This window comes from Sinocyclocheilus rhinocerous, unplaced genomic scaffold (assembly GCF_001515625.1).
Source record: "Sinocyclocheilus rhinocerous isolate Xijiao unplaced genomic scaffold, SAMN03320098_v1.1 scaffold515, whole genome shotgun sequence".
Classification (NCBI taxonomy): Eukaryota; Metazoa; Chordata; class Actinopteri; order Cypriniformes; family Cyprinidae; genus Sinocyclocheilus; species Sinocyclocheilus rhinocerous.
In genome coordinates this window covers 937,080-950,404 of record NW_015660140.1, presented here as the reverse complement: position 1 = coordinate 950,404, position 13,325 = coordinate 937,080, and the positions used below count along the sequence as shown (strand labels likewise).

Here is a 13,325-nt window from a genome sequence, read left to right as displayed (position 1 = left end):
CTAAAGTCTCTTCAGAGGTGTTCTGAGGACAGGCTGCAGTTTGATTGAGAACAGAAGTAATCGTCTTGAGTTATGGCTTCGGACAGGAGCCATATTTGTGGACTTTTTTGTGAGGGAGATCTGGCAAGCATGACTCTTCAGTTTTGGCTGGAATTTCAAAGACATGACGGTGTCTTATGGAGGAGAGAATGAAGTGGCAGCGCTTCAGGGCTGTGCTGTCAAAGTCATGCGTGTATGCTAATGTGTCTCTAATAAATCAGATGTGCGTTGATCAGCTCGCTTATTTATATTTCAACTCACTCTGGGCCAAGCATATGGGCCTTCATGATAGAAGTGTAATGAGATAAGGCTGCAAATTTCAACCATTAACAACATGCAGATTTGTTGTGCTTCAAAAATTACTGATGACTGTTGATAGATTTGATATCACTTAATGATTGTGTCATGTGGTTACAATATTTAGATGTGCTGCTAAATTCTTGGATAAGAGGACCTTGAGGACGCAAGGTGTTATTGAGTTTAGTAGCTTTTTATTCTCTATTTAATTCTTAAGAGATCTTGCAGAGCTGTGGAATTATCAAATGCCTGATGTTTTGACAGCACTTTAAAGAGAGTTAAGTGTTTACTACATTTTCAAAAATATTAGCATATACATGTTCAGCACTACCCAGAACATATGTTTAATAATAATAATAATAATATTTATTGTAATATGAATGATGATGATAATAATGTCATTATTATTATTATTAATAGTAATTAAAATAACATGTAATTATTATTATTATTATAATTATTAATGAATATATAAAAATAAGAATTATTATTATCATTATTATATTTCTGCATTTTGACAATAAAAGTAATAATTAGATGATTAAAACAAAATGCATTATGAATATATTAACATTATATTGCTACTATTAATATGAATAATAATTTAAAAACTATAATAATGGTTACGTATATATTATATTTATGCAAAATAGTTGCAAATTTGTTTTTGTCTTAATTTTATTGTCTAACTGTAAAGTTTAAAGCATTATGTACTGAATAAATGGTTGTTACTCATTTTGGGTAATTAATGCAAAAAATACAACACAATAATAAATAAATTACTTTACCATTTGTCTTCCCTTCTGTTTGTGCTATTTATCGGTAAACCTAACATTGAAAAATCAATGAGCCCTTCAGATTACAATAATCACAATATGTGCTGCAGTCCCAACAAGCTTGGATCTTAACACAATCCTGATGTACTACAATGACCAAGGCCAGGTTGTTTTAAGGGGATTGCCCTCTAAATAAATAAATAAGCAAACAGAAGTGCCGAAGACTTCAGAGCTATCAGTGCATACAGAGGAAACAGTCGGAAGCACGAGTAGATTCTTGGAAGTCGTCTATTTTTCCTGCACTAACAATATGTTCACTGAGGAGCAAGCCACTGTACCGCTGAAGCCAAGTTTTCTGCAGAGCATGCTCTTTTGCGTTTAAAAGCCTAGTGATTATGTTGGCGTGTTGATTCCTTAATTCTATGTATGCCGTTCTGTCTGCCATAACCCTCACACGACACAGGGGCCGCTGTGAGCGCTCCGCAACCTGAGAGTCTGCTGCTGTGACTCAGGGAGTTTCAGACGCAGGCGGAGCCCCTTTTGGGCTGAAGTTTATTTACGCTAGACAGCGGGGTGAAGTCAGGGAGAGAGCTGAGCCCGAAGAGAAAGTAGAACAGCAGAGGACAGCAAAGTTTGCCGTTACACAAGGCAGTGGTTGGCCCTTTTTGTTCAGAAAAACAGAGTCCAGTTGCCAAATGGAGAGCAGGACTGCAGGGCCGTTCACATGAAACTTTTTCCACAAGGAACGTGCGGCCATAAAACAATTCCTCTTCATCTGCAGGCATGTTTAAACCTTCTGTGGTCTGCAGATTCAGCAGAATGGTTGTAGAAATATGAGAGACAAATGTTAAATATTTGGTTGATAGATTTTGAGGGATAGCAATGGGGATCGTTTTGTTTGTGGTAATAAAAAAAATGTTAAACAGTAAGCATACTAGATAGATAGATCGATAGATAGATCGATAGATAGATAGATAGATAGATAGATTTCTTTAAAATTATTAAAAGTGGCACTTAAGGCTGCCAATCCTTGATTTAAATATAAAGATATTAAATATGAAGATCCCTTAAGCGCTTTGAGTGCCCAGAAAAGCGCAATATAAATGTAAGGAATTATTATTATTATTAAAGATAATCTCTATTTGGTATGGCATAAAAATCACAATTACATGCCGTATTTAATAATATAATATAATATAATAGCAATATAACATTTTATTTATGTAATGCTGTACTTTGAAATAATATATTTTTTAAGATAATGTAATTATTTATGATACTGTACTTTGACATAATATATATATATATTTATTTATTTTTATACATTTATTTATGTGGTAAAATTCCCAATAAAGAATTTATTTAGTAGATTAACTCAAGTAATGGCCTCATTATGATGGTATTAGGGAGGATTACGGTCATTATCGCAGATTGACTTGACATAAATCTGCTGTAATTCAGCCTGAGGGTCTGGATTTGGGTTCACTGAAAATCAAAGAGAGATTGTGCTAATGATGGACTTAGACTGGACAGTTGGAGGCCAGCATTTGTTTATGGCTCTTTGCACTGGCTTGACATTACATTTGGAAAAACAATCATTTGTATGTTAGCAAATGACAATAGGCACTTATCTGTCGTTATCGATGCCTCTGCCTGGATTTTGTCCTCCAAATCTGCCATTATATTCTATATAATGTGGTTTCAAGTACTTCCCTCTAGACATTATCTGAGTACTGGAGTTTGTGTTAAGTGAACACTTGCAACGTATTGAGTTTCTCATCTGCCTTTCTGTACACTCTGTGTGTGTGTGTGTGTGTGTGAGTTCTTTGCAGTTATTTTTAACACCAGTTTACATTCTGCTGTAAGTGTCTGCTGCCTTCGATCATTTTGTTCATCCTCAAGATTGTTTTGCAGTGACCACAGACTATTGCAGGTGTAAAGACAACAAGACCTAAATAAATTAATAATTATATTTTAGGGATGTGCAACAGTGATCGAGTACTCGACCATGACAGCGACGGTCGATCATTAAATTGATGATCGAGGGGGGAAAAACATTTCTGATTGGTTATAGCAGCACTTTGGGTGGCACTCTGAGCTCTGATTGTTTAGCTTGCCACAGCATGTGGTCCAAAGCACAGACGTGTACCCCCCCAAGTACTCGAGTACTCGTTTATGAAACCTATCAATGATCGAAATGAGAAATTGCCAAAAATGCCCATCCCTATTATATTTTATATGTGTATATAATCAAATATTTGATATTATACTGCCGTGCAAAGGCAAAAGACCGTAACTTTGATTTTGGTCGAAAATGAGTTATTGATAGTTTTAGGACATTCAAGACATCCTTTATCATGTGCATAAGTATCTTGAGTCAATTTCGTTGTTTTTCCGAGAAAATAATGGGCTGTCTTAACCGTAACTTCGAAAAGCCCCGGAGAAACCAAGGCAGAACACCGTATAACACCAGTTACGGCTCTTTCACTTTGTTTGGAACACTCAAATTGAGTTACGGCATTCTGCCTTTGTTTAGCCGTGCGTCAATATGAAGTTACGGTGCCGGCTTGGAGTTATACGGTGTTCTGCCTTTGTTTTCCTGTCCATTAAAGTCTGCCGCATTTTAATTACGGTGTAACTTGTATACTTTCATCTGATCTGTCACTAAAGCACTTTATTAAACAAACGAATTAGAAAGATCACGATCTACCAAACAGCTCCATATAACAAAGCACTGTAAAGACTAGATACCTTGGCAGCAATATGTAATCGTTAATAACCTTTAAAAAAAAAAATTTTTCTTATAATTTTTTTCCTTTTTATAATGCAGATTGTTTACCAGGGTGTCACTTCTGGTTGGATGCATGTGGACTCGAATGCCGTAGCATGCAGCATGATCAATCATAAAATCAGTACTAACAGTTCGCAATTAAATCCATATCCTACCTTTTCTTGTAACCCAATAAAATCAATCCATGGCGATGAACGTCATCTGAGATGTTTAATCCACAAGCATTCTGAGCATTATTCCTGTTTGCTGGCGTTCACATCAATCCACAAGTCGTTCTTTTAGGTTAGGCTATTTTCATTCAAGTCAATATAAAAGCAATTATGCTATGTCTAGCATTCTTTTACGTTACTGAGCATAGCAAATAAATTGGTTGTAAAACAGTAGCCACTCACGTTTAACATTTAGTCTGCTTGTTATGGTCAAAAAACAATTAATACAGTCACATCCTAGTGTCCTACCTATAATTAATTTGGCTGGACAAATAAAAAACTTTAAAGTAATTTTTATCAGTTTCACACTCTAGCGAGTTAAGGTCTTTTGCCTTTGTAGGGCAGTATATAGAATAGTAATATTCAGTTTTATTGAAATATAAAATAGAATATTATGAATTACGATGCTTTTTCTACCTTTATGAATCTTGAAAGCTTTAGTGCCCTATTCATTGTAATTGAATGGAAAAAAGGGACCTGGACATTATTCAGAATTTCTCAATTTTTCAATGTTGGGTGATCTAATTGCTTTATAGGAAGTGTGTGTCTCTAACATATAGGGTCATCTCTCTCACTCTTCTCCATAACCGATGCCCGTCCTCTTTGCCCCCCTTTCAGCAAAATGTTTTTTTTAAAGGACAAAGAAGAACAGATGGTGCATGTGCTGGACTGTCAGTGAGTATTTTTATGTGCTGGTCTGTACGACCGATGTTAGTCTGACACAAATTCTTATGCTCAGCACAGTTCTGGAAACACTCTCTCTCAACCGTTTTCCTCATATATTAGGTGGAATTTGAGGGGTGCCAAAGCCAAAATCAGTGTTTGAGTAGACTGATATCTGATGACTTAAAACACTGGAGTCTCTTTAAAAATATTCTGAGATTTGCCAGAGCAAAACAAATTTGCAACATTCTGTGTGCTTGTAGTATAAATCTGTTAAGAGCAGAAAATGATAGTATTAATTGAGTTTCTTTCTTTTCAATTATAAACACAGATCAGCATGACAAATGGATTTTCAAGTCTCACAAGTGCTTTAGTGCAGGCTATGTGTTATGGTGTATTATGGTTTACCAGTAATAAACATTGAAAGCATTGAAACGGTCACCCCAGATGACCCTGCAGGAATGGATGTTTCTTAGAGACCTTCTTCCCTTGGTACTTTAATCGGGCATAATTTGGAAAGCACTTCCTTTGGATGGTCAGTCTCCATCAGATTTTACCAACGCAAGCAAATCATGACTTTCTTACACTTAAGCCCATTTCTATATGTAGGGTGTATTTTTAATCTAAGGAACCAATTTGCATAAAGGTTATTTACTCAGAGTTGTTTGCTGTTGTAGTTCTTGCTTTCTTGAAATTTAATTGATTATTTTAATTGTGTTTTGGACTAAATATTGAACCACTTTAGATGTGGTTATGCCATAGGTCAGAAGGGTTTTCAAATGTGCTCATTAGTGACTGTGAATGTGTGTGTGTGTGATTGGTAATTAGATTTGAGGGACTAGGAGAATGAAAATTGCATAATAACTGCTGTCATATTTTGTGCTCATTATTTGGCTTGTCTATTAACCAAGTTGACCCTTTGTTGCTTAGGTCAGAAAAATGAGTTTTAAAAAAATTGTTTTTTAAAGTGTTTCTGGCAACAACGGCGATGGTAAAAATTGTTTCTACTTCACCCTTTAAGTCAAAAATTTAATTGAACACCTAAAGCAAAAAGTTGAGCTTTTAACATAATAGTCTTTCAAATAAAAAGAGTGATTTGCCGTCACAGCCATTTTATTTAAATGAAGAGAAGCTTTCTGTGTTTTTTCATAATTCAGGCTTTCAGAGCAAATGAAGGTAAAAGAAGCAGTAAATGGTATGTTTGAGCTTCTTTTATGTGTTTGCCATATGAATGAAGACAATCGTGAGCTCTGGATTTATGTTAAAGCCATTGCTGTTTGTTTATTCAGTATTTACTTCTAAATAAGTTGTAAAGCATATTGGTTAAAATGTTTGCGGAACCAATTGTCGTCGAATAAATTAAAAAAACAACCAGCTATCTGTGGATAGTGCATGGATGATAATCATAATGTTCTGTTTCTCTGTGATAAAGGTTTGGAATCCCTGTCTGGTAATGAATGCATCCATATGCTAATGGGACATAATGTTCTCGTGCCGTTTTTCTCAGAAGGGCCAGGATTTTTTTAGATTACTCGCTTTGTGATGTTTCCAGATAGCTTGAGGTGTCCAAGTGACCTCCTCACACCGAACACATAAAAATACAAACAGCATTTTCTGCTCTTTTGAAGGAAACTGTTGGCAGATGATGAGACTCATGTGACATGTTTTTTCCCCTGTGATTTATATCCATGCACATTCACCCAAAGACTATCAATAGGAAATATTCCTTACATGTTTTCATGTTTGTTTATAGCACCACACCAGCATATATAATGTAATGGTAAATGTGCCAGCTATCGCAGTTTTTACCTGTCAGTGGGCTGTAAACCGTAAACTACTATATATACATTACCATTTAAAAAATTTGGGTCGGTAAGATTTTTTTAAATGTTTTTGAAAGAAGTCTTTTATTCTTACCAAGGCTGCATTTATTTGATCCATAATAGTAAAAACAGTAATATTGTGAAGTTTTATTACAATTAAAACAAGTTTCCTATTTTAATATATTTTAAAATATTATGTATTCCTGTCATGACTAAGCTGAATTTTAAGCAGCCATTACTCCAGTCTTCACTGTCATATGATTCTTCAGAAATAATTATAATATGCTGATTATAAATGATGAAAACAAAACCTTGATACATTTTTCCCAGGGTTCTTTGATAAATAGAAAGTTCGAAAGATAAACGGAATTAATTTGAAATAGAAAATGTTGTAACATTATAAATGTCTGTAGTGTCAGTTTAGAGCAATACAATGCATCCTTGCTGAATAAAAGTATTATTTCTTTAAAAAATACAGGCCCCATACTTTTGAATGGTAATGTATTTATATAGAATGTCTTGATTGGTTTATTATTTTTACTGTATGCAGTAATTGTTTAAGGTTCTGTGTTTGAAATGTTCAGTTTGAGTACTTAACATTCTTAAAAAATGTGAATAAAAAATCGTCCTTCGATCTGTAAGGAGTTTGTATTTAATGTAAGTCATAATTTATTAATTTGTAAATTCTTTCATGAAATGAACTGCTGTTTTTCGAAGGTTTGTTATTTAAAAACCATGGTGGCTAGCTGTTTCTCTATTTAAAGACAACTCAATGAAGCAAAGCCGTGTTATCAAGGTAACATTCTGATTTAAATTGCCTCTATAAGTGTCAATTTAAATCAGTGCCACTAATGTGACGTACAGCTTCTTAGTGCTTACTTTAGGTGCTTCAGTGTCAGTAGGGCACAGTGATGCTCACTGTCAAATGAGTTTCACATGGTTCCAGAATGACGCACAACTGTAACAGCATACATACAAAAGCTCACAAGCCCTTATATAAGTGCTCTCATAAGTGCACATGTGTAACCGACACTGTGCGAGCGGACACATGCTATCTGACAGTCTCTTAGCTTCGCTGAAGTATGCACTTTCTTCTGATTCTGCTATTAAACTGTCGTCTTTGCAGCAAATGAGCTGGAAAATATGGTGCGTCTGCTCATCAGCTCATAACCCTGAGCCAATCGAGACATTTGCTGGACAGCCAGAGATAAAGGTGCTTTTTCAAGTGATCGCAATCCATCAAGATGGTTTAATTGCTGAAATGTGGCCTATTTATTCCGAAGTTTGCGGCTTGCTGAAGTGGAAAACATTTGTCCTGGCTTTCTGTCTGGGCTGGTATCCTAGTTACCGGTGGTCTGTCTTTGCGGGAAGCTGAGTAAACATCATGTTTTTCATTCGCGGGAAACCTTCACCCACAGAAGCTGTAGCTTTATTTAAGTTTGCAAGCAGGAGGTGTGTGCATAAGCAACTGCATGTTCATTTATTATTCATAAGTACCTGAAATGGAGTGTGGGGGGGGGGAATTAACAGAATCACATGAAGAATTTTGACCTCACGACTCGCAAAATCAGTGTTAAAGTTCTAACTGAAAAAAAACCTAATTTGATTCATTCGGTGCATTTCATGCTGAAACAAGTGTATAAAAAATCCATATTGCATTTCATTAATGATTTGTAACGTCTCTTGAGTAGAAATCGCTGGTCAGTACATGTCCAAAATATTCATGCCTTCAGAACCACATACGCAGATTAGTATTCCACAGCTCTGCCAAACATCTGCATGATAGATGAGCTCTATTTTGCGCAAGTACCTTGGCTCAAAAGTTTCAACTCATACTTTATGCACAAAAACTGCATAACTCACTGCTTGTTAGGGGTGGGAATCACCAGAGGCCCCACGATACGATATTATCACGATACTTGTGTCACGATACAATATTATTGCGATTTTAAATATATTGCAATTTATTACCTTTTTCCAACTTCAAATTATGTCCCCAAAGGAAAACTTTGGCAACATCTGTTTTAACTAAAAAGAAACATTTCTCAGTTTGTTTATCTCACTTCAGTTTTATTGTTGCAGTGCAAAATGGGATTGTCAAGCAGACAAACTGACCAACACTTTCATGAAAACCTTTCATAAATGTTGTATGCACCTGGCAAACTCAACTATTTGTATTACAGTCTAGTCTAGTCCACCTTAATTAAATGTAAGCAGGTATGCACTGCTGTGCTACTACAGGTATTTTAAACAAAGCAACTTGAACTTGTACAAAAATTTGTGCAGACCCTTCAGCAATTGGGGCATTTGAAAGTAAATTACTGTTAAATTTAAAATAAATAAAACATAGTCTTACATTAAAATAAAAATGTTACATTTAAATTAAACATAACATGTACTCTTAAAGTAAACAATGTGCTACAACAGGTATATTATACACTGCTGTGCTCTTAGAATATTTTACTTTCATTTATTCCATTGTCTGTTGGAATTCTTGATTCTGATTAGCTGGCAGATATGCATTGAAACCGTTTAATGCACAGGTAGTTCCAAGTCAGTTTAATCACAGTTCTGTATTAATGCGCCGCTGCTTTAATTGACACACACAAACGCACACACACATCACTCGCACAGAGAGAGAGAGAGAGAGAGAGAGAGAGTGATCCCGCTGCACACACAGAAACGTTCAGGACTAGGCCAACATAAACTTGTCAACACTGCCCCGCTACTTTTATTAATAAAATGGTTTAGAAACTGGATCACTGCATTATATTCCTCAGCAACGAAGAGGAAAAATCTCTGTTTGAGTAACTAAACTAACAACTTCATTGTTTGTAGAGAGACGCACAGACGCAGGTAATTCACACACACAACTGTCATCTTCCTCTCTCTCGAACAAACAATCGATAATTAATTCAAATGAATGTTATAATTCTGTAATTCTATAATTCTGTAACTGACGAAAATAACCGTAATTTTTACCCATTCTGTCAAATATTGCACTGCAAAGAGCAATACTAGTTTTAACTTGTCTATAACTTGGCAAATTACCATGGAATAAGCGGGATAATCAACGGCTTGCCGTGCATTAAAGGATTTTAGAAAAAAAACTCACCACCATCTAGTGGACTGTAAAAAAATTTATTTTATTATTCTACCAAATAGTATAATAAAAGATCGATATTTGGCGTCCGTGTAGCGATACAGTATTGCCGCGGAAAATATCGCGATACTATGCTGTATCGATTTTTTCCCCCACCCCTACTGCTTGTATAATTATCAAAAAAGAGATTGTGGTGAAACATCCCACAAACAATTTGCATTCTCTGCTTAATATTATGGGAGGTTGCTTTGTAGCAAAGAAAGAAAAAACAAGATGATTTTAAATTATATTCTGTTTTTGCATGAGAGCAGCTGGTTTTATACTTTATAGTTTACCTCATCAAAAGCGTAGCCAAAGCACATTGGTCATTTTTCCACTTGTACCACATCCCATTTGTTTGTGATAAAAAGTTTCCAAACTGACATCTAACACAGTTGAAACTGGTCCCGAAGTTGTAATTTGGCCTTTTTACAGCTGCTTTTGCAACGTTTTTTGAGAGCAAATTGTGTGTGCTTGAAGACCGTTGTGCTGTTTTTTAGCCCCCTTTCCAGCACCAAACCAAATATTGACCAGGAACAATTAAGTGGTGATAATGTCCCTATCTGTTCTGTCCCCATCCTTTCCGCAGTGGCCCACAAATCATCTGTTCGTCTCAGACCTAATCGCTTCCATAGCAGGCTCTTTTATTGCACATGCTGGAATTTCGAGGGGGAGGGTGTAGCAATAACAGAATTTTGGGAGTCAGAAAGGGGAAGAGAGAGAGAAAATCCAGACTAAAGCTTTAGTGTCTATTAGTGATTTAGGTAGCTCTGTCTCATTCTCACATGCTGTTACTTTTTTTTAATACATGGTACAGAAAAGGAGCATTATGAAAAATTTTCATGCAGAGTTGTTGTTTTGCATATACAACAACAGTTTTATGTGCCATTTTGAGATTTTATTTGAGAGCAGCAGAGATTTTTATTAAATGATGACTGAGAATGGCTGAAAGATATTTTTTGTTTAACTGGCTAATATAAAAATTCTGTTACTATTTAAATAAATTTAATCTGTATAAATGAAAAATAAAACACTAAAAACTAAAATCAGTCATTGTAAATTCTACAAGTGAATTTATGCATTATTATAATTAGAATTGATATTTATTTTGAGATTTGCAAAAGATTACAGTGTTATTGAATGATTGTGTTTTAAAAAACCTTAAGTGGGCATTAGATAATGGGAAACATAATCTAAATGTAAAAATCAGCATGCACAACTAAAGATCCAATAATTCTGAGTTTCTCTGTTATCAATAACTATAGTGGTACCAATATATTGTGCATCCCTGGTTTTTGTCCTTTTTGGACCCTGACAGTCTGTCAAGTTGTTTTAGAAGCATTATGTACCGATATTTATCATTGTAAAGTGATTTTGAAGTAGCTTTGTTTTTAAAATCAAATAATAATGTGATTTTCTCATTGTAGTAATTCAGCGCACCATCATAAGCAAGGTTTGTGTTTACGTTTTATGTGCATGTGAATGCGTTCTTGTGAACTCACACACTTAAGCCACTGGAAATCCCTTCCCCACATGATCAGTCCTGACCAGTGTAACCGTGGTGCAGTTTTGTTGCGCTCAGCAGCTGTGGGACGGGGGAAATACATCTTGTTGTCACTAGACGCGGGCTAGACGAAGGAGAATGGGGAAAAATGGGTGTGCAGGGGATCCTCAGCAGAAACGTTTCTTCAGAGTAAATTAGATTTTTTAACAGCCCTCTCCATCCCCAAAGCCGCTATTAATTTAACCTGGATTTACTCTTTCAGTTACAATTTAGAAAGGGATCAAATAAAAACACTGTCATAGAAAATCTTGATACCTTTAGCGGATTTGGTGCCACTTACTAGCTCTGCTGATTTATACTGCAGTTAGGAAAGGAGCGGAGAAATAGAGGACGAGAAATCAATTGCACCCTCCAAGGCTTATTTATGGCTGCGCAAAAGCAGAGGACGGAGAGGGCTGCTGGTAAACTTGGCACCAGAGGAGCTTAACTGCAGAGGACAGAGCTGACAATGAGCCAAAAGATAACATACTGTACATACAGTGTATAATAAGAATAATTTATGTATTTATTTGTCTATGTAAATAATAATATAAACATGCTGTTCATTCATTTTATAGCCCGTTCAATTTTCTCTTCCTGTTTCAGATCCAAGCAGAGGACCTCATTTTACGGGCTGCCGCTCCAGAGAGCAGGAGACCTTCCGTTGCTGGTGGAGCGCTGGGATCTTCCAGAACCTCACTGAGCCTGGAACTCTCAGGGTCTTCTACCAGACAAAAAAGTAAGAGACGAACACTGAAAGACACCAACTACCTTAAGGTTTGAAAAAGACAGGGCGGAGGAGGATACATTTCATTTAATAAACAAAAGCCGTTCCTCCTGCCAAGATGCAGACCTTGCACTGTCACATGTGCAGATAAAAAGAAGGCAAAATGGAATGATTCAAGTTACACAGGACTCAGGAGTATGATAAGACTGTGATTAATGAAATAAATGTATTACATTCCTAAATAGGATTCAGTGTCTAGAAGACTACAATTTTGTAATCTAATATAATATAATATAATATAATATAACAATTATTAATACATTTTAACAATAAATTTGGAATCATGAAGATAATATAATATAATATAATATAATAATTGTAATAATTATTAATACATTTGAATAATAAATTTGGAATCATGAAGATTTTTGAAGTATGTGAAGTCTCTTATTTTGCTCAAGAAATGTTTCTTAATATTATCAGTGTTGAAAACATTGTTTCTTGAGCAGCAAATCACTATATTAGAATGATTTCTGAAGACTTGTGTAATGGCTGCAAATTCAACTTTACCATCACAGCAATAAATTACATTTTAAAAAATATCAAAAAAGAAAACGGTTCTTTAAAATGGTCAAGTTCTTCACAATAGTATTGTTTTTACTGTATTTTTTAAAATCAAATAAATGCAGCCTATATTAATAAATGTTCATAATTTTTCATTTAAATTGTGTATCATTTGGTGGACCATTAACATTTTTGGGTAAAATGAATATAAATTTATATTAAAGGGATAGTGAAAATGAAAATTCTGTCATTAATTACTCACCCCCATGTCGTTCCAAATCTGTAAGACCTTTGCTCATATTCTGAACACCAATTAAGATATTTTTGATGAAATACGAGAGCTTTCTGACCCTACATAGACAGCAATGCAACTACCACATTCAAGGTCAGGAAAGGTAGTAAGGTCATCATTAAAATGGTGATGAGTGTTCCTGTGGCTCAGTGGTAGAGCATTGCGTTAGCAGCGCAAAAGGTCATGGGTTCAATTCCCAGGGAACACACATACTGGTAAAAAATGTATAGCCTGAATGCACTGTAAGTCGCTTTGGATAAAAGTGTCTGCTAAATGCAAAAATTATTCATTATTATTATTATTAAAATAACCACAACAGTGGTTCAACCATAAAAATATTTAAAATACCAAAAATATCTTAATTTGTGTACCGAAATTGAACAAAGGTCTTACAGGTTTGGAACAACATGTGGGTGAGTAATTAATGACAGAACTTTCATTTTTGGGTGAACTATCCCT

At 35.2% G+C, this 13,325-nt stretch overlaps 1 protein-coding gene across 1 annotated transcript in view; it reads left to right on the top strand.

Moving 5' to 3' along the window:
• Positions 1-13,325, top strand: part of LOC107724907 (growth hormone receptor-like) — a 35,997-nt gene that overhangs the window by 16,686 nt on the left and 5,986 nt on the right. Inside the window, 1 exon segment of the mRNA XM_016534007.1 lies at positions 11,890-12,022. Within this exon segment, the coding sequence (XP_016389493.1) occupies positions 11,890-12,022 (133 nt within the window).